This window comes from Glycine max, chromosome 1, assembly GCF_000004515.6.
Source record: "Glycine max cultivar Williams 82 chromosome 1, Glycine_max_v4.0, whole genome shotgun sequence".
Lineage (NCBI taxonomy): Eukaryota > Viridiplantae > Streptophyta > Magnoliopsida > Fabales > Fabaceae > Glycine > Glycine max.
In genome coordinates, this window is record NC_016088.4 from 2869797 (window position 1) to 2896971 (window position 27175).

At 30.9% G+C, this 27175-nt stretch overlaps 3 protein-coding genes and 1 pseudogene across 6 annotated transcripts; all 4 read right to left on the minus strand.

Moving 5' to 3' along the window:
• Window positions 1-2208: 2208 nt before the first annotated feature.
• On the minus strand, window positions 2209-7822 carry LOC100801979 (lipase-like; annotated as a pseudogene).
• Window positions 7823-7852: 30 nt separating this feature from the next.
• LOC100802504 (lipase) lies at window positions 7853-11218 on the minus strand. 2 transcript variants are annotated; one of them, XM_041004861.1, is made up of 9 exons: window positions 10668-11218; window positions 10438-10532; window positions 10216-10319; window positions 10019-10119; window positions 9801-9904; window positions 9200-9637; window positions 8955-9086; window positions 8075-8274; window positions 7853-7962 (listed from the first exon to the last, which is right to left on the minus strand). In XM_041004861.1, exons 1-8 carry the CDS (start codon window positions 10914-10916, stop codon window positions 8115-8117), a joined length of 1383 nt encoding a protein of 460 aa, XP_040860795.1. In that variant the 5' UTR covers window positions 10917-11218; the 3' UTR covers window positions 7853-7962; window positions 8075-8114. The 2 variants fall into 2 exon arrangements, with proteins under 2 accessions (XP_040860795.1, XP_040860790.1); XM_041004856.1 differs by having other exon boundaries at window positions 7853-8274.
• Window positions 11219-18164: 6946 nt separating this feature from the next.
• LOC102670164 (TLD domain-containing protein 2) lies at window positions 18165-21658 on the minus strand. Of its 3 annotated transcripts, none has more exons than XM_041004899.1 (4): window positions 21123-21658; window positions 20918-20990; window positions 20101-20181; window positions 18165-18484 (listed from the first exon to the last, which is right to left on the minus strand). In XM_041004899.1, exons 1-4 carry the CDS (start codon window positions 21542-21544, stop codon window positions 18332-18334), a joined length of 729 nt encoding a protein of 242 aa, XP_040860833.1. In that variant the 5' UTR covers window positions 21545-21658; the 3' UTR covers window positions 18165-18331. The 3 variants fall into 3 exon arrangements, with proteins under 3 accessions (XP_040860833.1, XP_014625353.3, XP_040860832.1); XM_014769867.3 differs by lacking the exon at window positions 18165-18484 and adding an exon at window positions 19867-19998; XM_041004898.1 differs by lacking the exon at window positions 18165-18484 and having other exon boundaries at window positions 19867-20181.
• A 1318-nt stretch (window positions 21659-22976) lies between these two features.
• Window positions 22977-26054, minus strand: LOC100819044 (uncharacterized). Its single transcript, XM_003517548.5, has 5 exons — window positions 25813-26054; window positions 24606-24728; window positions 23725-23795; window positions 23532-23618; window positions 22977-23420 (listed from the first exon to the last, which is right to left on the minus strand). Exons 2-5 carry the CDS (start codon window positions 24724-24726, stop codon window positions 23166-23168), a joined length of 534 nt encoding a protein of 177 aa, XP_003517596.1. The 5' UTR covers window positions 24727-24728; window positions 25813-26054; the 3' UTR covers window positions 22977-23165.
• Window positions 26055-27175: the final 1121 nt, after the last annotated feature.

The following is a 27175-nucleotide window of genomic DNA, read 5'->3' on the forward strand; positions in this document are numbered from 1 at the left end:
CAATTTGATTGTTTGCAGCTTTACCACTAGACTAAAGGTTTCATGGTAATCATTGTCATACTGTTGGTGGTAGCCTTTGGCAACAAGGTGAGCTTTGTATTGGGAATTATAACCATCAGTGATACATTTGAGTCAGAAGACCCATTTGTTCTCGATGACATTAAGATTTGGCTATGGAGGGACAAGTGTCCAGGTTCCATTAGCAATGAACGCATCGAATTCTTTGGACATGGCTTCTTTCCACTTAAGGTGTTTCATGGCTTGTGTAACACATGTTGGCTCAACTGGAGAAGAAAGGGGAAATTTGGTGGCTAAGTGAACTTGTTTGGGTTTGAAAATTTCATTCTTAGAGTGAGTCACCATGGGGTGAGTTGAGAGTTAAGCTTTGGAGCATGGGGAAGAACATCTACATTGGCGAGAGTGATAAGCATGTGTACCGACAATTGGGATTGGATTGAGATGTTTCAATTGGGGTTTGATTTTGGTTTGGTGACTATAGGGATGAAATAGTTGAATTTAGTTGTGATCGAATTTGAAGTAGTTTTTTTGGTGTTTGGAATTGGAGATGTGTGGATTGTGTGTTGATCTTGACTCGAATTGGAATTGGGAAACACATTTTCAACAAATTCAATGTGTCTAGAGGTGAATAATTTGGCTTTGTAAGGGTCAAAACAGAAGTCAGCATTTTGGATAAGACTGTAACCTAAGAAGACACATGGTTTGGACTTGGTTTGACGTTTATTAGTTGTATATAGAGTGAGCTAGGGAAAACAAAGACAACCAAACACTTTTAATTTATTGTCATTTGGTGAACTATGAAACAAGACTTCTAATGGATACTTTTCTGTTTAACATGAGAGTGGGCATTCGATTAATGAGATACATTGTTGTTTGCATCACATAACACCAAAATTTGAATGAGAGAAATGCATGGTTCAAAAGACAACGGGCTGTTTTGACAAGATGACAATGTTTATATTCAAAGATTCCATTATGTTCAAGGGATATGAGCTTTGATACCATATAGAGAAAATAAAATAGAGTTTTATTTAATAGTTCAATATGTATACAAGAGGTGTATGTATAGTGTACAAGAGAATAACAGAACCTTAAGTTATCTACTAAATTATTTGTAACTTAAATTAAGTTTGAATTTAAATAACAAAAAATTAAAAGATAAATTTGAATTATCATATTAATAGTCCAAGACTAACATAATTAAATGCGTAAAATATTTAAAATTTTCTTTATGTATGTAACCCTTTATTTGTTGCTTTATTTTTGTGTTTATTATCTTTTTATTTACTTGTTTATTTGTGCCACTTAGTTATTAATTGTTTGTTGTGTTACATAGCAAAGTTGCCCCTTACTATGTAATAGTAGGCGATTAAAGAAAGAAAGGAATAAATAAACTTCGCCGAAGTGATGAGTCCACTTCCTATCCAATATTAGATAACTCCACTTGGAGAAAAAGACTCCACAGGTCCCCTTTAAAATATATTGTTTTTAAATAAATTAAATTTTAAGATCATTATAATACTAATAAATATTAATTTCAATTTAATTATATACTTTAAATAAATTCAGTTTACCATAATTAATTTTTTAATAATCGCTTTTGTTTAGTGATAATTTTTCTAATATGAAAGCTATCTATTCATTTAATATAATAAGTATATAATATGTAATAAATAAATCATTTAATAATATTATTTCAATTAATTATATATTACATTTTATAAATTTAGCATTTAATATTTTTTTTGCATATAATATTATTATGCATTCAATTTTTCTTCTATATGTTGACCGGGCCAACAGCCGAATTGGCATTCAAAGAATGGAAGTTTGGGCCATCAGGATTGTTTCAACTCTTGGGCCGAATTAGGTCCAAAGTATCAAGTATGGCACCCACTCAAAAGTGGGACTAACATTGTCCAAAGAATCAAGTAAAGTTGGGATAGAGTCCATAAAAATTGCAAACCGTTGATAAAAAAAACAAACCACCAGCTTATTCTTCAACTAATGCAGAAACAGATTAGGACAGAGAAATACTAAAATAAACAATATAAGAGTTTGTATATTTAATAATCTTATGTAAAAAAACTAAGTCTATGCATTAGTGAAGCTAAGATTATGTGATACTTTGCGCATTATTTAATAATGATGTACACACTTTGGTGGTTGTGACTTGTGTTGTGAGGACATAGCCCTATGATATATGCTAAGCTAAGGATGGACTTCATTAGTCACTATCCGAGGTTTCTTCCTAAATAATACATGCTTTTTGCAGCTTTTAAAAATACTGTCATATATTAAATCAAAAGTCCTTCCTGCTATTATGAATGTTATGTGATCACCCTCTATAAACTTGTAATGCCTGTTTCATCAAATACCACAATTTGGTCAGTGCGCAAACTTAGATAAATATCATAACATACACTTGTAGAAAATTAAAAGAAATGAATCGAAGAGATAAAATAAAGTAAACTTTTCTCATGTACTAAAATCAATTTATGCACACTTTAAAGATTCTCTCATCTAACTTTTTATTTTGAGTCAAATACTTTTCTGTACTGTAAAGTTAATTATATAAATTGGCTAAAGTCAAGTTTTATTAATATGTAATGTAGTGAACTAATAATATTGGGTATATACCTGATGCCTGGTTGTAAGAGTTCACAGTCTGAATCAGGCTTAATCAAGCAGCTGGGTTGTTCAATTGGCAAGCGAGGATGAGTCATGGATATTGTGTTTAGTGTTCCATCATTTTCTTGCCAATCTTCATTCCTGCACAGGCAATTATCTTGCTTTCAAGCTTATAAAAAAAATTATGTTGCTTTCAATAGTTGAAAAAAATAAAAAAGGGAAAGTTATCACGTAGCAAATGCTTATAATAGTTGTATCCAAGATTTTAAATTGCGGTTGTTATATATTGTAGTTTTATCTCAATACTTATGTTGTGGACAATTATAGACAAATGTAACTTATGTGATCACAATTGTGATTACAACAATTCCAAAAACCTTAACCTTATGACCAAAATCTTGATTGTGGACCAATTTCTAAAACTTTGTAGTTATACATACAAATGATGAGTAATAATAAAATAAAATAAGGTAAACTAGTTAAAAGCTAATAAATTATAAACTAAGAATTAAAAAAGTTAGAAGCTGATTTAATTGTGAATTGTGAAAGCAATATGTAATGCATATATAAAAAATCGAAACCTACCTGTAGCCTTTAAAAGGGGGAGAAACATGTGGAGGATAACGCCACTGGCTCATCTGCCAAACTCTAAAGAAAAAGCAAGGGTGGAATTCCAAGCATCCATGAATGAACTGTGACCCCCATCACTTTCCAAGTACGTTTGGTAGCATGGCTGAATTAGTATGTGTTTGGAAATGTTTGTAGATTGTAGTTTGGTCTTATAGAGCCTTGAATTGTAAGATCAGGGAGGATTCAATCTCCTGAAGCAAATGGACCTGCACTTCCCTAAGAGGCAATCAACAAGACCCCTTATGCAATCTTTTTCCATGACATGTTGAAGTGATCTAAACCAAAATTAATGTAGTAGTTTTTCAGCTGGGAAATGTCAAACCAGTCATAAATTATGACACCAATGCGGCAAAGTTGTAGCAAGGAAAAAGGTTTCATTGTTCTCCCATCCTCTGGCCTGAAACAATGCTCAAATTGTAGTGATCAACTTAGTACTAACAGTTTACTTTATATGGATATCTTATTGTTGGTAATGAACATAATATTGACGAAATAAGCAATGAAAAAGTAATGACAAAATATAATCTCCTAAACAAGTAGCATAGCCAGATTCATTTAAAACGTTCCATTGTTCCATCCTTTTATATTGTTTTTTCTTTTCCTTTTCTTCTTAATTTCAATTTTTTAAAAGAAACTATTTACATCATTGGCATATACGCTCCCCAAAACACCCCTTTCCAAGCCAATAAAATAAAATAAAATTAAAAAGATTTAAGAGAGACAGTTTCTTTTAAAAAAGAGAAAGACAGTTAAAATCACTAACCAATTGTGTTTAAGCATAACCAAAAAGCAGACAAGAACTCACCGCATGCCATCTATGTAGGTTCTTGTAGTCCCATTAAATGCTCCAGATAAGGATGTGATGCTTATACCCAGTTCTCTGAAGTGTTTTCATACCCCTTGATTCTTTGAGGCAATTAATATTAATGTCAAATTATCTTATGTTTAAAGGGTAAAAATATGATCTCTTTATATATGCATGTAGCACATAAACCATTAGAACAACCAACCTTATCAGCAAGGATTTGTTGCAAGACACGAACAACCTGTGCTCCAACTGAGTGTCCAACAAAGTAAACTGGGTGATCCTCATCCCACTCAGGGTCTTACAAAATAAGAGTCCTCTTTCGAATCGAAAAATTATTAGATAATTCGATATTAATATGATTATTATTAATTTTCATATAGCACATATTTGATTGTTCATAAAAAAAATTTCATAAACTAAAAAATTTGAGTATATGTCATGTAGAAATTAGTCAAAATTTTGTAGATGTGAAGGCCAGAACAACCTAATATTTTTTTCTTCATAATGTCTCCCAGAGTTGAAAATTAGTACTTAACAGTTAACATTAACCCTTCATTAATTAAGATGTGTTAACTTTTAGTGATAACTTCATTTTTAAAAAATAGCTTTATTATATGTTGGTGTGTTTTTTATGGAAGAAAAATGAATCAAAATTATATTTGTTCTTATTTTGAATATAAATAACAAAAATCTTTTATTTTTTTTCTCAAATATAAACAAATCTCAATTAAATATATTTTATATAATGAAATTATATCTAAAATATTCTTCATTTAAAGACTTTTTAATGCTTAATACCAGGCTCCAGCAAATAATAGTTTAGCAAAAATATTTATTTTTTAGTTGAAAATAATGATTTGGCCACCTTTTAAATAATAGAACAGTTGGCGAGCTCTGAGATAAAGCTCTTTTTCAGAATATTCGCAAACATGCGTAGGACATGGACATGGACATGCACACAACCAACTAAGAAGAAAACTCATGAATATACATCAAATTAAATACAAATAAATAAATAGGGCCAAACCAGTGACCAAACTTAAACAAAAAAATTTAGTGATGACATATAATTCTTTTGATGTTAAATTTGGATATATCATGAATCAGTTTTAATTAATTATATTATCTTTTTGCTCAAAAAACTTATTGTTTTAACTCTCATACTAGCAACTTTTTTATGTTTAAATTCTTTTTGTGACAATTTTACACTGCCATAAAACTAAGAGACTAAAAGATAGTAGTAATACAAATACAATACTACAATTACTTTATAGGATAAAAACATAGAATTTTTAGGTGATAGAGACTAGTACAGTACTGAAACGTATATTTTTTAGATATAAGGATTAAAAAAAAGTTAGCACAAACATATATAGAGACCAAATATTTAATCAAACTCGTGAATAATATAAAAGCAGTTATATCAGTACTAAATAATTAATGTTAATTTGGTAAAAGAAAAAAATTAATGCCGATAAATATGTTGTAAAAAAACCTTGATCGACCTCAAAATTATTCTTATATTTTGAATATAATAATTAAATACCTCAATTTTATTTTATTTATTTATACTAAAATTTCAATACACTTGTAAACCTTAAATACATTTTTAAAACTTCATAATGGTTATTAATCATTTGATTTAAATGTAATTTTAGTCTTATATTTTTTTGAAATTTGTAATTTTGGTCCTTCTATTTTAAAATAAAGACATTTAATCATCCTATTTTTTAAAATCTATAATTTTAATTTCTTTATTTTAAAATATAGACATTTAGTCTTTTAATTTTGTAAAATTTGTGATTTTGAAAGACTAAATGTCTTTATTTTAAAAATAAAGAAACTAAAATTTCAGATTTTAAAAAATATAAGGTGGAACTTTTTGTATTTTAAAATAAGAAACCAAAATTATAAATGTTAAAAAATAAAAGGATGAAAATTAAATTTAGTCCTAGTAATTTTGACATGTTCAGTGATTTTTTAAAATCTAAAAAAACCTTTATGGTTTTAATTTTTTTTAAAATGATATAACTTTTCGAATCAATTTTAACTCACCTGCCGTACTTGGTGGACCTTTTCTGTGTTCTGGCTGGCCCTTTCTAGATCAAAGAACTCACCTATCATAGATGCTGGTTAAAGACCCCAAATCAGGGGCGAGAAACCTTTATTCTTTGTGCACTACCTCAGCAAAGTGAGATAAAGCACCCAAATTCTAACAGCAATTATTTATATCAAGGAAAGAGAAAAAAAAAAAAAAAAACATAAGGAAATGGAGATGTATTCATTATGAGTGTGGGAAAAGGATGGTGGGGTTTAAATCTAAGGCCCAAAGAAGGGGAAGGAAGACATTGGGATCACCCCTTTGGCAAACGACCCAAATCCAAAATACCCATCAACCAACACAATAAGAGGGACATCATTGTGGATTTCATTTCCTCTACTTGGCACTTCCTCTTTGACCTCAACATTTTCAACGACATCCTATGAGATATCTCCACCAACACCTGAACTTAAAATGTAAAACCCATAAAGCACAAAAGCTAAGGAGCTCACAAATAGCTCCACCAAAAGCTAAGTGATCCACACTCCCATCATTTTAACAGGATCAACACCCCCAAGACACACCAAAACCAAAACACCAACCCTCTTTTAGAGTGTTGCTAGGTGCACCCAACATTCTTTGAAAATGATAAAATTGTCCCTGCTAATTTCTCCTCTTACGGATCAAGTTGATCCGTGATTTACAGATCAAGTTGATCCATAAGTCTTAAAAATTAACTTATGGATCAACTTGATCCTTAAGGGATATTTTTATCTTTTCGTGGTTAGTGCTGGGTGCACCAGCAATAATGCTGGGTGCACCTAGCAGCACTCTCTCTTTTATGCCCCCAACAAACCCCAAAACAAGGCTGTTTGCAGCAGCACAAAATAAATGACTTATTCAGCCTAAAATCATATGATAATATAAACTTATAAAACTATGGTTTGGCTACAGTGAACCTTCAAGAAAGCCCGGTACGCTTCCTCCTATACCCTTTTCGTTTGTTTCAGACTTTAAAAATGGTCACTTGTCACATTTTCTTCGTTTCCTACCGAATGACCAATCACAAAGGCATACCTTTTGTCTAATCTTTTTTTGTCCATATTGCTGAGAAAACCACAACTATGATTACAAATTAAAAAAAAAAAAATTTAAAAGGGATCAGACTAGTTTGCCTTTGTTGTGACAACTGTCATTGCACCAGTGGAATGGATGTTCAGAATAATCTGGACCCCTAAAATAATGAATCAACTACTAGTCAACATCTGAAAGATTTTTTTTATACATTTATGTGTGGCAAAGTATCAACCGCATAAACAATGGAAAATTAAAGACTCCATGTTGTACACAAAAGCCGGAAGCAGGAGGTTAATGCTGATACAATGTGAAATATTTTTATATTATCATTTAATTATATAATTAAATAACTGTTTAAATTATTTTAAAAGTCAAAAAATTTATACTATATATAATGAATTATGACTAGATAATTATGTAAAATTTTTCCAATTATGATTAGATAATTATGTAAAAATTTTCCAATTATGATTAGATAATTATGTAAAAATTTTCCAATGTTAGTATATAATCTTTTTTTATAGTAAAAATACCATGATTGTATTTAGCTGTAAACATAAAAGCTTAGGAATGAGTTTGAAGTAACAAATGGTTACGCTAGCACTCATCATACCCATTTTCCATAGCACAATTGCAAAGCTCAAAAATTCAAAATTCAACAATTCATTTCATGATGTTTAATATTGAGACAATAATTGTGTACACTTATGGTGATTGTAACATCCTATTGATTATGGTCTCTGATATCTCTCCAATCCTACAAAATACAGAAAATGGTGGTATAAAAATGAGAGAACGTGGGAAAAATATTTACATTTAAGAAGGTGAAGGGGCATTAACTGAAATGAATAGCCTGTTTCTTTTCATACATCTCTTTTAATTGAACATGGGAGAGTAAAGAATGGTGTGCTAGTGATTGATTTCATTAGGCATTGTTGGAAGCTTCTTCCTAAAAACGTGCTTCCTACAGCGTTGGAAAATACTGTCATAGATTACGTCAAACTGCACTCCTGCTCTCTCACGATTAATAATGAATAGTATGTGATCACCCTCCACATATTTGTAGTACCTGTTTTATCAAAATACCATATATTGATCAGCAAAGAATAACTCTCAGAACAAATAATACACAGGTAAATTTAACAACAAAAAAGGTGTTAATTTCATAACCAGTAAACAATGTTGACTTTACACCAGACTAACTGGAATTACTCAACAGGTAATTTGCAACCACAATACCCTGTCTGGCAATCCTTAATTAGCTGGAAAGAATGATCCCCTAGTTTTTCTGACTTTGCTAATGGAAGGGAATCATCCATGCAAATTAATCGAAAACAAAAATTTCAAAATTAATGGATAATGTGTATAGCAACTAAGAATTTCCAAATATCAGAATAGAAATTAAAATGGTCTAGTCAATTATCTATATTTCATTGGGGTACATAATATACATCTATATTAATAAAACATTGATGCAACTCATAAAATGAGGTCACTGCATTATAATGATCTCCTGTGAACATTGTCCAACTTTACTGTACAGTCAAAGCTAGACTGCATGGCAGTGATAGATTATAGAATCTAATAATTGGTTAATCAACTTAACTAGTTTCTAGAACATGTAGAGGATCCAATTTCTATAATGTTAGATATAAGGAAATAATGCAAAAGATAAGCTCTAAAGGCTACAGGTTTGACTATGTTATGGATTTACTATTTGACAAAAGCATATTTAGTAATTTTACATACCAGATGCCAGGTTGTAATGGTTGGCAGTCTGATTCCTTTTCAACCAAGCAGTTGGGGTGTTCAATTGGGAGGCGAGGATGAGTCATGGATATTGTATTTAGTGCTCCATCATTGTCTTGCCAGTCCTCATCCCTGCACAAGCAAAATTACATGATGTTGATTGATTGATCAAAGCTTAATACAAGTTACTAGTGAGTACTGCCAAATGAAGGCAAAACTAGTATCCATTGCATTCAAAAACCCACCTGTATCCCTTATAAGGGGGAGGAACATCTGGAGGAAAACGCCACTGGCACATCTGCAAAACTCTAATGAAAAGCAATGGGTGAATTCCAAGTATGCTTGAAGGAACTTTAACACCCATGATCTTTGTTGTGCGCTTGGTGGCGTAGCTGAAGTAGTATGTGTTTGGAAATGTACGTATATGGTAGTTGAGTCTTATAGAGCCTTGAATTGTGAGATCAGGGAGGATCCAATCTCCTGAAGCAAATGGACCTGCATTCCCCAATAGGCAGTCAACAAGACCCCATATGCCCATTTTTCTCCAAGACATGTTGTAGTGATCAAACCCAAAATTGTAGTAGTTCTTCAGCCAGGAAATGTCGAACCAATCATATATTATCACCCCAATGCGGCATAGCTGTAGCAGGCAAATAGGTTTCAATGTTCTCCCATCTTCTGGCCTGAAACAATCCCAAATTATAGACTAGCTTATCATTCAGTTTGCTAAATGTAGCTAACACTGATAATTAAAAAGATATTGATTAGTATGAATAATAGGGAATTTAGGCCTTAATTAAAAATAGTTCTAAATTTAATCATAACCAAAAGTTGATAAGAACTCACAGCATGCCATCTGCGTAGGTTCTTGTAGTCCCATTAAATGCTCCCGATAAGGATGTGACGCTTAATACCCAGTTCTCTGAGGTGTTTTCATACCCCTTGAATGCCTGAAGACAATATGAACATCAAATTATCAAAAAATACAAAAACCACAACATATAAATAAATAAAAACCCTTTACAAGCAGAAAGGTGAAATTACATGAAACCATTAATGCCAACCTTATCCGCAAGCATTTGTTGCAAGACACGAATAACTTGTGCTCCTGCTGAGTGCCCAACAAAATGAATAGGGTGATCCTCGTCCCATTCAGGGTAATGCCCTGCATCCCCAATAACATTAGCAAACTACAAATTTAAAAGTGTGAACAAAAAAAAAAAAAAAGTTAACAACAAACAGAATATTAAGATCTCCGAACCTTGTTCATAGATTCGTCCAAACTGCGAATGTCCACAAGCCTTGCTGTGCTCCTCACCATAATCAACTTGCCCACCTTTTAAATAATAGAACAATTCTCGTGCCCTGAGACCAAAAAAAAACCCTTTTCAGAACTTATGCAAAAAACAAAACAAGCATAGAACAAACACACACATTTAACAGAAAAACCCCAAAACCAAGCTTTTTCACCTCAATAACCCACCTATCATAGATACTGGTTAAGGACCCCAAATCAGGGACAAGAACCCTTTCATCCTTCTTCTCTGCCCCAGCAAAGTATGATAAAGCCCCCAATCTCTGACAAAAACCATAAATTCAAATACAAATCAACACCCCAGAAGAGAAACAGACCTATATCCATCAAAAAGGTGAAACTTGAGAGAAAACAAGGGGGGGGGGGGGGGGGGGGGGGGGGAAAAAAAGGGGGTTTACCCCTTTGCCAAATCCAAAAATCCCATGAACAAGTACAATAGGAGGAAGATCATTAGCCTGATTGGGCTTGGAAATTTCCTCTCTGACTTCAACATTCACATTATTAACCTTGTGAAAATATTCATTGAGAGCCTGTGAGAGATCCCCAGCCACAGCGGAGCTAAATATGTAAAACCCATAAAGCATATGAACCAATGAACTCACAAAAAGTTCCACCAATTGCAGATAAGAAATCCATAGCCTCATCATTTTCTTCCTTCCTTCTTTCCTTCTTCAAAATCAACAACAACAAAGAGCCTTCTTCTTCTCAAGAAGAAAAACCGCAAAGGAAGGCTCTTTGCAGGGTTAAAATCAAAAACCGTTCCAACCCTTTCACATTAAAGAACACCAATTTCTTCCTTCTTCGCTGAAACAATATAAAATGTGGGGTTTCTTCTTATATATATTATTGCACGCTCTCGGTTTGCTTCAGACTTTGAATAAGGTGGGGTTTCTTCCCACATTTTCTTCGTTTTCTACCTCAGAATTCTGAATTGTCTTTTACCTTTTTTTGTCTATTTTTTATTCGTCCATCTGGCTGAGAAAACCAGCGCAATAATAATAATAATAAACAAATTTATTTATTTATCAAAAATAATAATAGTAATAACGTATCAGAATAAAATAAAATAAAAGTCTCAATTGGGGACGTGACACTTGTCCTAGAAGGTGCTGAATGTGGGCACCACTAAATTCGACAAAATCTATATACAAAATAAAAACTAAATTTTCGCCTATAAATTAGGGATAAAATATGGAAAAATAACTGCAGATGAAGTTTGTTAAATTTCACAGCGTGATAGTAGTATTATTATTGTGTTGGTGACTTATGTATTTTTATTACCATAGGTAAAATTTGGTCAATTTCACAGCATGGTAGTAATATATAATTACCATTTTATACGAAATTCATCAATTTGATTAAGAACTAATAATTTTTATTAGAAAATGTGGTTAATTATCATTAGTGAACTTCTTTCTTTAAATTATATTTTTTTATCTAAAAAATTTAAACATAAAATCTTACTTAAAATAAACGAGTTTAATTTCAAGGTGAGAAGGAGTACTATTAGGTTAACGTATTTTTTTTATTAGTTTTTACAGATTCTAGGTGTTTCTTTAATTATTTACAGGTACAGTGTGCTGTAACGGAGCTGGAAGGTTCCTTGTGTCCAAACTAACCTCAAGTGTATGTGAATTCATTCATTGGCCTTATCCATTGGAATTCGATATTCCACCTCAACTCAACAAACCCTAAAATCAAATCTGTTCTTAATAAAACGTTTGTTGTTTGGTGGTTGGGTGATCCACCACCCCAACGCGCTTTTATGGGGATTGTGAATTGACGCACATTGTTAGAACGTGGAGTTTTACTATGGACGGTGTTAGATCTTATCCAATTATAAATGTGGATTTTATTTTACTCTTACCCTATTTCTTTCTTTCGTTAAGAACCATATATATAAATGTTTGTAGGAGTAATATTTTTAGTGGTGAGCTATGAAATGTGGCTTATTTGATGATGTGATTTGTGTTTTGTTATTGGTAGGCGTCATTTGCTAGAATGTAAGAAAGGGTTTCGTTAAGAAACATGTTAGCTTCCCACATCTTTCAAACACTAGTATAAATAAGTGATTAGATTAAGTGATGTATATTTACTTTTTAAAATAGAATAATAGTACTGTTAAATGTAGTATATAAAAAAATTTGTAAGAAAACTTATTCTTATCATGTTGTAAATTTTATAACTCAAAAAAACAGAATTTATTTTTTACCAAGTCAAACAGGATATTAGTTCTACCAAAAAAAAAACAGGATATTATTAGTAATTTAAAAATATATATTATTCATTTTATTGATAAATAACGTATACTACTATATATGCATTAAAAAAATTCATTTGTACTGTTATAGAGATATCATCATAGTAACTTATTGTTTTTGCCTCTTAGGTTTGGGTTCCAATCAATAGTTGTGAACCGTTGACTAGTTAATGATAAACACTAGTAACATAAATTAAAGATGTTAAATACATACAGTTGCAAGTCTTTATACAGTATGTCATTAAGATCCAATTTATTACATTCTTATCCACTTTTTTTCTGTAAACTAGGGATATCTGTTAGCCAAATCTAACAAAAAGGGCATCTATTCTAATGCTTATACTTATCTTTTACATTGTAGAGACCAACTGACATTATTCTTTCCAAAATACATATGTTCATATCATAGTAATTGCCATCAATGGTTTTAAATCAAGTGATACTAACCAATTGATAAGTTTTTTTTTTTTTTTGTTGTTACGTGAACTAATTGATAAGTTTAGACATAGCAATTCACGATAAAAACAGTATTTTTATTAGCAATGATTTTAACTTTTAAGAGAACTAGCTAAAACTTTTAATGTTTTTATTCTTTTTATTGTTTAATACTTTTAATTGTTTTGAAAATTAAGCATTTTTCTATAATATCTAATTCAATGTTTTTATTTTATTAATTAATGGGATCCATATATGACTTTTGACTTTGACTAAACTTTGGTTGACATTGATTGAAATAAATTTCATATGGACAGAAGTTTGAGATCTCCTAGTGATAGATGGATAACCGGTAAGGTGAAATCCACATCAAAAGTAAAAGGTGAGTATTTGTAAAAAAAATATTCTAACACTTCTAAACTAGGATATTTTTAATAAATGATTGTCTACTAAAGTGACATTAATTGCTTTTATAGTAGTCTAAGATGAGATGTATTTCTTAGCACGAGGCCAAGGCATCCTAGTGGTAACAAAACTATGTTTTGATGTAGCAACTAGACAACTTTGCTCGAGATCTATGTATGATCTTCTATTTATAATTATATTACAAGAATCTATACATTTTAGCATTGGCTTTAATCAACTATTTTGATTAATAATAGAGATAGTCCATTACATGGATTGAGCTTCAAGTCCTATCCAAAATATTAACCAATACTTTGAAACAATTCTTTATACTTTAAAAAAAAAAACTCACTTCCCACAGTTATCAAATCAAAATTAAAATACTATCATATTAATATATAGTAGCACAAGATACATAGAAAAAATAGTAGCATATGTTTTTAATAGTTTAACTATGACACAATCATACAAATATATAATATATGAATGCTTTGTTTCCAAACATATCTGTTGATTGTGTTTCAATGACGGGTAAGACAGTCAAGCTACATGCACTTGTTTGGTTCGATCGTTTAGCTGCTCTTTCTAAGAGGGGAATGTAAATAGAAAACACCACATGGGAAAAGCCTCACGGGTCTTTATTGGATTTAATAGTTTGAAATTTTGGGATTTGTTTCAAATAATAAATAACTTGATTTAAAAGAATGAAGTTAATATTTGTTTTTGTTGCTTTGTTTGTCCTCTTGATATTTTGTAACTTAGTTGCTAAATTTGCCTAATTTTTTCTTCATGAGTCTATTTTTTTTTTATTTAGAAAGAGAATTATATACTAATAATATAGAATAATTTTACACAATTAATTATTTAATTTAATCACAATTTATCCTATATCATAATTTTGTTAACTTAATAATTATTTTAATAATTATACAAACATTAATTTATAATTGAATGATAATTCAAAATTATTTTTAGACAGTTAATATATAACCATTAATTTTTTTTAAGAAAGTAAATATAAGTTCTTTTTTAAATTCAGAAACTTTTAGTTAATTAAAATTAGGATAACATTCTTCTTTTTCTAATCCCACCACCCCACCAAAATAATACCACTAAAATTTAGATATAGTACCAAACATAATATATATATTTTTTGCTAAACCAAACATAATAATTTTGACATGACCTAAGAGATGTTGAACTACAAATAGACCTACAAGAACAAATGGTTAGAGCGTAGCTTGCACGTCTTCAACAAAACTAGTTAGGGTTGTCATTCTGCGTATTTCTCTAAAGACATGTGATGATTGAGTGGCACATGCATATTCCGTGTTAGTATTTTTATTTTATTTATTTATTTATTTATTTCTGTGTGGAGTGCAATAATAAACATTGCTTTTTGAGAAGAAAACAAAAAGGTACAAATGGAAGCCGTGGATCTGCACAATCTGCATGTCTGCCATTATTCCTATTTTATTTATAATTTAGCTGAATAGTTTGGTGATTCTTTTCTGTCGTTTGGGCCCATTTTATTCAAAATAAATAAATAAAATAGGAGGTGGAATATAAAAGTACTCATCTTATTTAGGTTTTGGAACTTTCAAACATTTTGACTTGCTTTGCTGCACAAACAAAGATGTTTAGCATTTTAAACAACGGAGACACTGTTTAATTAATTACTAATTGTGGGTCTGATTTGGTTCTTAGTCCTTCATTTAATCGCTAACATTGCACGTGTTGACGGTTGAAAACTTTATATTCAAAGCATCCAGAAATCTTCTACTACTAGTTTTTTTAGGTCACCAATTTTGAAATATCATTGGGTCATTAATGGTCGTCAACTATGTGGCTTAAAAAATACTAACAATAACAAGTCTACTTTTTTTCTCCTCGTTAGTAATGAAAAAGTAATTAGTTTATGTTTGTTTTCTATTTTTAAGATTTATTTATTTTCAAAAACAAAGCTTGTTGGGCAAGAATGATTTCTTAAAATTATTTTAAAAATAATATATTTTATTGTTGTTTTTTAAACCAAAAAACCAATGCACCTGTAAGTTATTTTTTTATACAACAGTATATATAAAACACAACTAGTATATATATTATAAATCAATTAATCAACACCATGTTTTGTTTTTTTTTTTACAAAAAAAAATAAAAAATCAACACTAGGTTTCGGGTCATGCAATCTATTTCATTATTTTTCTATACATCAAAATAAAAATATATATATGAAAAACAATGTTACATAATCCTTCAATGGCCTCCTCAGTTAGCTTCCATGTTACTGACGGATGCTTTAGAAGTCATTCATTTGAGGTTGTAAACTTTTTGTTTTCTGCTTTGCTTTTAGCTTTCGGCCCATGCATAGAAAAAGATATAATTTCATTACTTTAAGCTGTTTAGGAAAGAAGATAATTCTTTAAGAACTACATTAATGGTTTACTTAAACAAGCATCATTAATATGAAATTTGTTCAAGTAAAATATTAAAAAAGTATCTATACAAAATTTTGATTAGGTTTGGATTACATTGAATATATGAAATCAATCTGTTTCAGTCTTCTTTTTTTTTAGCTTTTAGACATTTTTAAGCTCAAAATAATTTTATATTGAACTAAAAATGAAAAAAATATAATGATGTTTAGTTTATTTTTACTTATTATTTTCAGTTGATGAAAAAACTGTTTTTCTAATTTCCTTAACAAAAATAAAAGTAATACCCTTTTATGAGTTCAAATAAAAATATATCAACTAAAATTAAAATACAAAATCAAATACTTCTAAATATTATCATTGATGAATTAATATGAAAAAGGGAAAAAATTAAAAATAAAGATTAATTATAATTATTAATGAAAATGATAATTTGGAATTTTAATAATCTATAAATAATAAATAAATTTACATTATTAAAAACACATAATTAATTTTTTCATTGACATTTAAACTATAATTTTTTTAGAAGAACATTTTAACTATAATTTATTCTTTTTAAATCACAATATCTTACTTTAGAAAACAAAAGAATTTATGACATGACTATGTTGAATCGTCGTGGACCACGTTAAAGCGCAGGGTTGAAAAATATTAAAAATAAGTTCAATAAACAGAGAAGAATATGATGACTCATCACTTCCGTTTGTAGTGAGAGTGTACATTCTAGAATTACTCCTCGGCCACTACCCTAACAGTCAATATTTTTTTTGGGGGTAAGGTGAAAAAAATGGGAGAAAAAGAATAAGTCTGGCTAACCATTTATGATCAAGGAATTAAAAAATATTCATTAGGTAAATTATAGAAAAATAAAAAAAAAAATCATAAATAATATAATTTTTTGTCTTTTAATAAAAAAAATTTACTTTTAAGTTTCTTAATCAGTATTCTTAAAATATTAAGCTTAACAGAGTTATAAAAAAATTACATACTGTGAACACTATTATATATAATGAAAATAAATGGCTAAAATATTTAAATGTCTCCGTTTACAAAAAATATTTCAAACTCAACCATGAAAATTGAAATGAAGAATTCGCCATTTGAATTCAATCATGTGTCATTGATCATGCGTGGGAGTCACACACATACAAAAGCACCAAATCAAGACATCATCATCTATATAAAGCAACCAATAAAATCATCTTATGTTATGTTGCTTTTGTCTACTGTTACTACAAGGAATTGATGACAGAAATGGCAGAAGGGAGCTCTGGGTCTTATTACTAACTTCCACAACTCTCAACGTATATGGCTCTCACACAAAAGCAAGGAATTGTTTTTAAGAATGCAGAAATGGCATTGAAGGAATTGAAGATAAATGCTAGCTGTATATAATAATCTTTCTGACATTCTCTTAGGTTGGCATTGTATAAGCTACCTGAATGTGATTCAGGTGTTGATTAACTTTACAAGTTACAACAATATCATAAACCACATCAATAAAACTTTATCAGTATAGAGTGCATGTTATTAATAGGATGAATGATCACCAATACTCTTTCCTAAAAAAATTGACTAGTTATGAGTCTCTTTTTTTTAATTATATTTTGTTTATACATAAGGTTGGAATTCAACACTTTACTTAAAAGATTGGAACATTCTTTCTATGCCCACCCAGAAATTTAAATTACTATATTATAATTAAGGCATTAATGCTAATGATAGAACTTGACTATCATATATTATTAGTATAAATTATCATCAACTTTATGAATATTCAAACTTTACAAATATTTAATTAAAAAACTTGTCTAATCATCTTCAATGAAATCTCTCCTCCCAACTATATTTTATCCATACATAATTCAAACCGCCACCTTACTTAAAAGATCTGAGTCTTCTTTTCATGCCCACTCATAGATTTTCATTACTAGTTTATAATTAATGCTAATGATACGAGAGATGAGGTATAAAATTTATGATGCCAGCCGATGTGCATGGCCGTTCTTAATGGACCTCAGGCCCACCTCTCCATCATTATTCCGATGTGCATGGCCGTTCTTAATTGGATCCGTTATTATGAATTTGAATAATATATATCTCGACAATTAGCTGCTTGCTTGCAAGCAACACTCATCTTTTTTATTTTTTTATTTTTATGCAACAACACTCATCTTTGATGATGCCAAAATGTATTATGTCCATATATTAAATACGTATATATAGTTAGCTATTATTATGATATTTTATAGAAAAATTCCTTATTTTTAAGTAATTTTATTCTCATTTTTAGAAAATTATTTGTTAACTAAGATTTCCTCAAATTTAGATTATTTGTCCTTATGGTTATGTACTATTTAATACATATTACTATATTTAAATCTTTAATATATATATATATATATCATATTCAATAATCATGTCCCAGATCATGCAATGTATATAGTCCCTACATCTCTCCATTTGCATTGACTTGCACTAGTTCAACTTAAATGTGGTGTTGCAGAGGTCATTTACTCCTTTGTCACAACCAGAATTTTTGTTGGTTTTTATCTTGTGTGTGATCACTCGCAAGATGAACCAATGCTTCTTTATGTGTTTGCTGAGAATCATCTTCTAGATAAAACAATCCTCCACTTTGTTTACCACTGCCAATCTTTTCCTTGATATGGATGTTCTGAAAAAGACAATGGGTAGGGAAAAACAAAGCAACACAAGAATGAGATTTAGTTAATTTACTGACTGAGAGAAGATTACAATTAAATGTAGGAACAAATAAGAAATCAAGGACTGATATGGAGGGTGAGAGAGATACAGTACCAACACCTTCAATAGGAGATGAAACTTCATTGGCATTAGTAATGACAATTTTAGAAGACCAGGGGAAAGATGAGTAAATGTATGAGGATCACAAGTCATATGGTCAGCAGCACCCATATCAATTATCCAATCGCTACTCCCAGTAACAACGGAAAGATTAATGACAGAGTTAGACATACCTGACTTGATCACAAATCCAGCAGCAGTAGCAATTTGACTAAGATTTTCTGCCTTGTTATTGGAGGTTGTTTTGCCTTTTGGGTGCCAATCTAGATAGCCATGAAGTTTGGAGCATGTTTCAATCACATGATTATCTCCATTACAATGGCTACACTTGGGGACTCCTTTCTTGGAAGACTTCTTGACAGCAAAGGCAGTTCCTTCAATAGAGACACTACCAAGCATTGCCTCTTGGCGATTTGCCTCAGCACAGACAATTGTATAAACTACTTTAACGTTTAGAAGTGGGGTGGTACCAAGAATATGGCCACCAACTCCATCCAAATGTGAATCCAGACCAGCCAAAAAAACATAAACCCGTGGAGAATTAACCGTATTGGTATATTTCTCAACATCTTTAGTGCACTCCATGGTGCAATATGCAATAGCATCATATTCTTGCCATAGCCTCTGTAATTTTTTAAAGTAATCACAGAGCCACCATTTTGGTGAGTAGAAATTACCTCATGGTACAATTGATATGCTCTTGATGCATCTTGGTTGACTGAGTACGTCTCCTTAATGGTCTTCAACACATTTCACAATTAACACTCATCCTTTGATACTTACAAGAAAATATTTAAGCTCGGGTTTGTCAATACTAGACTGCCTATGAAATAACTGGATATGCTAGCTACTTGAACTTTACATTCTATTGAAGTAATGTTAACGAAAAGTTTTATGTTTTACTTGTGTTAAATGTAAACCAACATTTGTTGCACAATCTTGCTCTGTCAAAAGGAAAAATAACGATGACAAAATTAGCATTCTAGAAATAATTTCTAAAATTAATCCAATCCAAACACATTATATATATTATTTTTCTTTGTTTTATAATGCTCTTCAGAACCTTGGACTGCGAAAGAAGAGGCTAGCTTCTTTTCACTTCTTTTGAGTACATGGAGAGCCTAACTTTTTATTTGCGTAGAAGGAACCGAGATGTTAAACCTGGCTAGCCTACCTCTAATTATGATCAACCATTTTAGAAGAACGATGCCAATGCAACAATTCCAGATGGTCTTAGTGAGTCATGCGACGCAGCATGGTAAAAAAAATCCTGACGTCGAACTGCTGTATATGAACGAAGCATTGACAGTAGATATAGAAATACAATTCAGAGGTGTTTGTGAAAACAAATGAATTGTTTGTTCCCTGTTCAAAATTTAATGCCAACAAGATAAAAAAAAAACTTAACATTGCAACATGAAGCAGGCAATACCCAACAACATTAGAATAGTAGAGATAAGAGGTTACCTGGTATTTTCTCTTGTTCGATGGTCTAAGAGGAGCTTCAACCAGTCCACCAAAGACTGCTCCTTTACGGTCTCCAACAACCTGGAACAAAATAGTTGATATTGAGAACCAATCCATGAATGAAGAGAGCAGAAATTAGAAATTAGTCTGATTAAAGGACACAATAATGCATATATCTTTGGTAATCCAGATAAGAGCAAGCAAACCCATAAAAAAATAACAGAATTCCAAGACATGCCTTTATAATTGGATAGCATAACCTTCTAAGCAGCAAGCTTACAAACATGGAACTTCAACACATAGTCATCTTAAACTACTGCATTCTACTATTGTACTATTAATTAGAATGTTAAAATTTATTTGATATACAAACTACGCTGCAATCTCTGTGGAACTTGATTATCATTTATAGCTCAAATCTAAAGGCAAGAGAATTCTATTAAGGTACCACAACCATATGTCAGTATCCATTTGTTCCGCAAGTTTCAATAATAAAAAAAAAGGTCTCTGTCACCTAATGTAATAGTTGTTTCTTTCTGCTTCTGGCAAGTTCAAATTGGAAAAAACCATGAAAGTTTTAAGTTGGAAGTAAGCATGACGTAAAACCTATCTCCAATTCAATGTATCACTCCATTTATCAATCAAATAAAGTCCAAGCAGTCATCAACTAGTCTACAAAGAAAGAGGGAAAAAAGAAGTGTATTTGACTGTTCCTACTTGTTTATTTTATACAAAAGAATTCGCAAATGCAGAACATACACAACTAATTCACAGATACATGTATAAGATTGATAACACAAGGTCAATGAAGCTGTACCAGCAAGCTCAGTCCAGGCCAAAACATGCTTCTCCGGTAAAGAGTTGAAAGTGATATACCATGCTTCCAAGTGCTGCATAAAACAAAAAGATAAACACACAAACATTAACGAACAACAAGAGTTTTGAACTTGTAGACTCAACAGCAGAATCTTGTATCAGCCAAATGCCAATGAATCCTCATCTTCATCCTTAGACATGTATACCTGTACAGCATAAGCCATTTCCGGCCGTGAATAAGTGCCGGCAGTGAAGCATACACCACATTCCTCACATCCTCAGAAACGAGCATTGAAGGCTCAGAAATTTCAGGCAGGTGATCACCAATCCGAGCCACAGCCACAGCCACAGGCGTTTTCACAATGTGCTTCATCTCAACGCCTTCATCGGTGTAATTACCATCCTTGTTGCGAAATCCGCCCATTCTGGCAACTTGGTGAATGGCCCTACCAAGTGAGTGCTTGCCCCTGGAAAACAAACTTTTCTTCACAACAAAACTTTCCTTTGTGGCAGAGTCATCACCTGCCACCATCATTCTTCTCATCAGCTTCACCAACCTTATCCCCGGAATCCGAAGTAGACAACAAAGAACAGAGAAACGCAGTGAAGGATGAAGTATCAGGCCCATCAATTGTTACATCATCATCATCATCATCACTACCACCCTCTTACTCACCCTCTTCCTCCTCCTCCTCTTCTTCTTCTTCTTCCCACTGAACAACAATCATGTTGATTTCACAAAAACGTGTCTAAAAATTACTAGTAAGTCAATTTTACGGATAAATACTCAAATCCGTCGTTTAAAAAATGAGGCATAGATAAACCTGATGAAAAGATGAAAAATTAAAATTAAATGTAAAAAGTATGATAAAATAATTCTGTAAATAATTTAATGATAAATTTATTTTTAAATTTTATAACTTAATATTAAATTGATTATTAATCATTACAATTTAATAATATAATGATTTCATAAAATTATCAATAAGATTAATTTATGATATTTTTTACTCGTTTTTATACTAAATTTATATTTATCAATTTATTACTATATTACACTTTTCAAGAAGTATGAATTTAGTTATTTAGCTATTCAAGCCAATTTTACTTATGTTAATCACGAACAGTAAATAAAAGGACTTCATGGCGCAACAAAGTTTTTTATTTATTTATGAACATAGTAAAATATAGTAGTTAAAGTTGTTATTACTTGTTGATGCAAGATTGATTCAAACAGAGAAGGATTTCTTGTCAAAGCATACCCTCAATTGTTTTTTTTTGGACAGAAAAACATACCCTCAATTATGTGTCCATGACCATCTCTAATTAGAATAATTGAATCAATTAGACAATGAAATTAGCAGAAGGATGACTTGGGCACATAAAAATGTTTATAGTTTGACATTTTTTTTAAAAGAAAAAAAAAAGGAAATGGCTTATCTTCTTTATTTGTAATTATGTTCGGTCATAATGTAATAATGGTTTATCTTACGTTAGACAATACTAGTACCTACAACTCTACAACTTATGCTTCATGCGTAAAACATGTTATTAATCAATATAAATACAGTTTTATTTATCACCAAATATGTGAGTAGACTAGCATAAAATTGTTCTCTCTTAATCTTGAGATTTGAATATGCAACTATCTTAAATAATTAGAAAGAAAATGTTACCATCTATAACAATCCTACCCAACTAAAAAAAATAAATAAATCCATTTCATGCAACTTTAATCTTTTAAATGTCTTTTTATTAACTTTTATTCTCGTAATTAAAAATCTGTTCATGCTTCATATACTTCATGGTTTATAATTTTTGACTAAATTATTTGTAAAAATAAGCAAATTAATAATTTAAAATTTGGCATAGAACCACTTACAAAACTATAATTAATTTGAAATTGCAAGCTATATTGCGAGAAATATTGTGGAAAAAGGTTAATAAACTCAAAACAACTCAACGTCAAAAGATTTATTTTATCAAAAGGTTAAGAATTTCTGTATGAACTAAAAATACAGTGCATTCTAATAATTATAAACTAATATATAATCATAAAATGACAGATGAAAGTTTAATATTGTATAATTACCAGAAAGCACAAGACATAATTGTCCTGTTTTCTATTCTATCCATTTCACTGTCAAAATGAAAAGCTTACCCAAGGGTCATACTAGATTTATAAAGGTCATACATATTAAAAAATGACTCCTGAATATTCCTAAAACACGTTATTCACAAGGACGTGCTCAACGGTGCTTCTTACCACCACCCTTGTTACTATTTTTCTTCTTACCACCTTTCCCTTTCCATGCATTGGACATATTAGTTCCAGTTTCACGATCTCTTGATGGTGCTGAATTTAACAAATGCTTCACATTGAGTATGCCATTTCTAAAATGACCTTCACTTGATTTCAGACCCCTGTTCTCTGGCTTGTGCTTCCCAGCAGATCTTTTACTGCTACCACCAAGTTTTCCCCCAAATTGTCCAAGAATCAAACGCTAAAAGCCACCAAGTGGTCAGTACATATTTTTATATATGAATAATGTCAGTAACAGACAGACAGAAAAATAACCGGGGGATAAAAGTGGGGAATGATAGAAATTAATTACCTCTTGAAGCATTTTCTGCTCCCTCTCCTTTTGTTTCTTCATCATTGGTCGTGCCACACTTAAAGGTAATCTCTGATTCTTTTGGGGCTACATATGGGAATATGATAAACAGTAAGAAATGCGTTTCCTGAGCATCTTTGATATTTGCATTGGCACATGACAAACAAAATAGAACATCAACAATAGTCCTCACCTTCCCACCAAGAGAAACAACATTTCTATTTTCAATCTTTTTGCGTTCTTTCCATGACATATGTGAGTAGCCTGGAAAATAATACAATAATTAGCAGCCATTATAAGAAGCAACCGTACTACCATATTTGCTGGACACAGTGGAAACTGGAAAGACAAACAAAACCAGGTGAAATGGGTATGGTTACCACAAAATTAAAATAAAGGACCAAACATTTTCTTATCTTTCAAACATCCAATATGCGAAAAAACCAATTTTAGCCCACATACTACTCAACAATTTCTAAGTAACGCTCATATATTTCCAACAACAAAAAACTCAAGAACATTTATACAACTGGCAATCAACTATACAATTAAACCCTCTAAATAATCCCGGTTAAGAAAGCTATAGTCATAGATAACTGCAGATATTAACATAAATAAAAGTTACACATGACCCTAAATGTTACAAGAGAACATGAAAGGACAGTGATAAGTTACAGCCATTGCCATGTATCCTAATTAGAAGTTTAGGTTGAGACAATTTCAACTAAGAATATTGTTTGCACAAAAAAGAAGAGACTATCACATCTATCCAGCCAGTAGCCACATAAATCAACATGGTGTTTTAAAATCAAAGATTTCAGCTACCAAGTATGCATTGTACAGCTATTCAAGAATCAAGCTGCATCAGAGCAGACCAAAGAAATCCAACCAAATTATATGAAATATTATAGTTAGAAGCAAGAACATAATCATCCACTTTTCATAATGCATTGTCTTCTATTGAATTGAATATTCAAAATGCATCAACAGAAAGCAGATTCAAAGAAAAGATAAAGACAACAGTCAAGGAAAAGGGCAAGAAAGTCAAAATGAAAAATAGAAAATGGACATTACTAAAATTTTCCACATCTTTCATAATCTTCCTTATGTCCATTTCTTGTTCCTGCATATCGGTTTCTTCTCTTGGAGTTCCATGCCCACCAGCTTGTTTCCTATTCTTGTGCATCTTTCCCATCACTGCATTGAAAAATGGAGAAAAAATTAAAAGTCACAAACTAAATCAAATTATGAAACTGCAAACACAAATAAGAGAAAGAAAGAAAGAAAAAAGGTTCGCATGGATGTCTTAAAAGCTTGGAACTCTTCGTACATACACTGACAAAAATATAATCATCCCTTCTGAATAGGATCTTTGTTGCAGCAGAGAAACTACTCTAACAGAGAGACAAAGTTTTAAGGAATGTTATGAAATTTGAGGTTGGGGATATATAGATTCACATCAGTTCATTCAGAGAATATACTACAATTAGAATGAACTCTCTTTGAGCAATGTATAATCTTAACTTGCAACTTGCAATACTATTAGAGGATAACTAAAAAGGTACGAGAAGGAAGATACAAATTAAAAATGGTAATGCAAAAAGAAGGGCCTGGAGTTATACAAATTGAAGGTTCAGAAGTCTCTAGGAAAACTTCACCGATTGCCTTCAGAGCAACAGGTCTTGACAAGCTGCCCAATAGCAGTTAAAAACACACAATATAATACAGTCAAATAGCAGTTAAGATCAATGTTGTGAAAACCGGTCTGGTCACTGGCTCGGTCGAGCCAGTGGTCCAACCGGTGGGTCACTAATTGGCCCTGTGTCTGTGTGTGTGTGTGTATATATATATATATATATATATGACATCTTCAAGTCTATCTGCAAAGTGCAAACATTAACAGTCAAAGAAACAATTATAAAAAACCAAGCACCAAAGTATTTGGCTACTAGTAGCTTAGTAGTAATACATACAGAAGCAACTAAAACATATACAGTATTTTAATTTAATTTATTAGCATTCCTAAAAAAATTGATTTAGTTCTGTGTGCAACAGCAACAACAATTCAGTATTATTAAGGTGCTTGACATAGTCAACAGAGAAATTAAATTCTGAATGCTACTTCAAAGATAAACAACCTTGTAAACAAATCAACGTCTCTCACACACAATAGAAAATGGACGAACGGCATAGGTTGCGGCAACCAGAAAATAAAAGACAAGAAATTGAAAAGAGAAAAAAATGAGTATTTAAGCTCCTGAAAATGTAGCAAAAAAAGCACCTGAAAAACAAAGATGCAGAGACTAGGGCGTGAGTCCGACGGAACTGCTTCAGGTACGACGGCGTGTTGAAGCTGCAGGCTTAGAGTGCGACGGAATTGCTCCGTGGCTCCGTGCAATGGACGAACAGTCTCGAGACGCGGCGGCACCGGCGCCGAGAACGGAGAGAACCGCGCGAGATGAGAGAACTCGAAAGTTAGGGTTTGTGTTTGCTTCGAATTCGAAAATGACATAAATTAAAATTACTTTATTATATTCTTTGAATAAATTAAATTAATACAAAAAATATTCAAATTAGTTATTCATGACTTCTAAGAGTTTTCCTATAATTCACGTAATAAATATTTTTTTTCTTAACTAATATCGTGTCCTAAGGCTATTGGACATTAGTTAAAAAGACCCTATTCTATATAGTTTTATTCATTATTGTATATATACGATATTATTTTTAATTAATATGATATGTCTACAAATATTTAAGTATATTGTACTGAACTACAGTAGACATGTAAAAAACTACCGTATACAGGATGGACAATCAACCACCCTGGTATATATATACACTAGAACATGAGTAATGTTATTTATATCACAGACATTTATACTATTTTATACAAGATAAAAATATCAAAAGTAAAGTGTAAAATAAGATAAGTAATATAATGAAAGAGAGATAAATGAAATAAATATTTAGAAATTATATAAAATTTCATTAAGTAAATAATACTATTTTGATATTGTTTGTTTTAATTAATGATGCGATAGACTAATGTTAATTCAATCATGAATGAGATCTAAAATAAATTTTAAAAGATTTTTTTAATTTAAATGAGATAATTATAGGTCGGACTCTTTTGTTAAATTATGTGACCTTTTTGTTTTATTAAAATTAATATATTAACAAATAACTTTTTTAGGTGAGTCTAAAATTTAAGTTTTAATAGTCTTAACTTGAGTTTACCTTGCGCTCAGTTTCATCATTTTAATTTCTATTTCATCTTATTAATTTTATTTTTTATGACGGATAACAAATGACAATTTAATCTTAGTTATTATACAAAAATAATAAAGAGGCAAAGAAAGATGCAAATTAATCACATATTTTGAGTTGAAGAAATTAATTAAGGAATACTTTGAGTATTTTTTGTAATTGGAAGGTGTTGTTCAAATTTAAAAGAGAAATTTATGACAAATCATAAAAGTAATGATGTATACTTTATAATTATAAATATTAGATGGTATAAAATATACGTAAATCAAATTAAAAATAAATATATTAAAGAGAAAACACAAATGCATCTATTATGAGAAAATGACATAATTGATCTTAAAAATGATTTGGAACATAAGATCAATTTAAAGCAC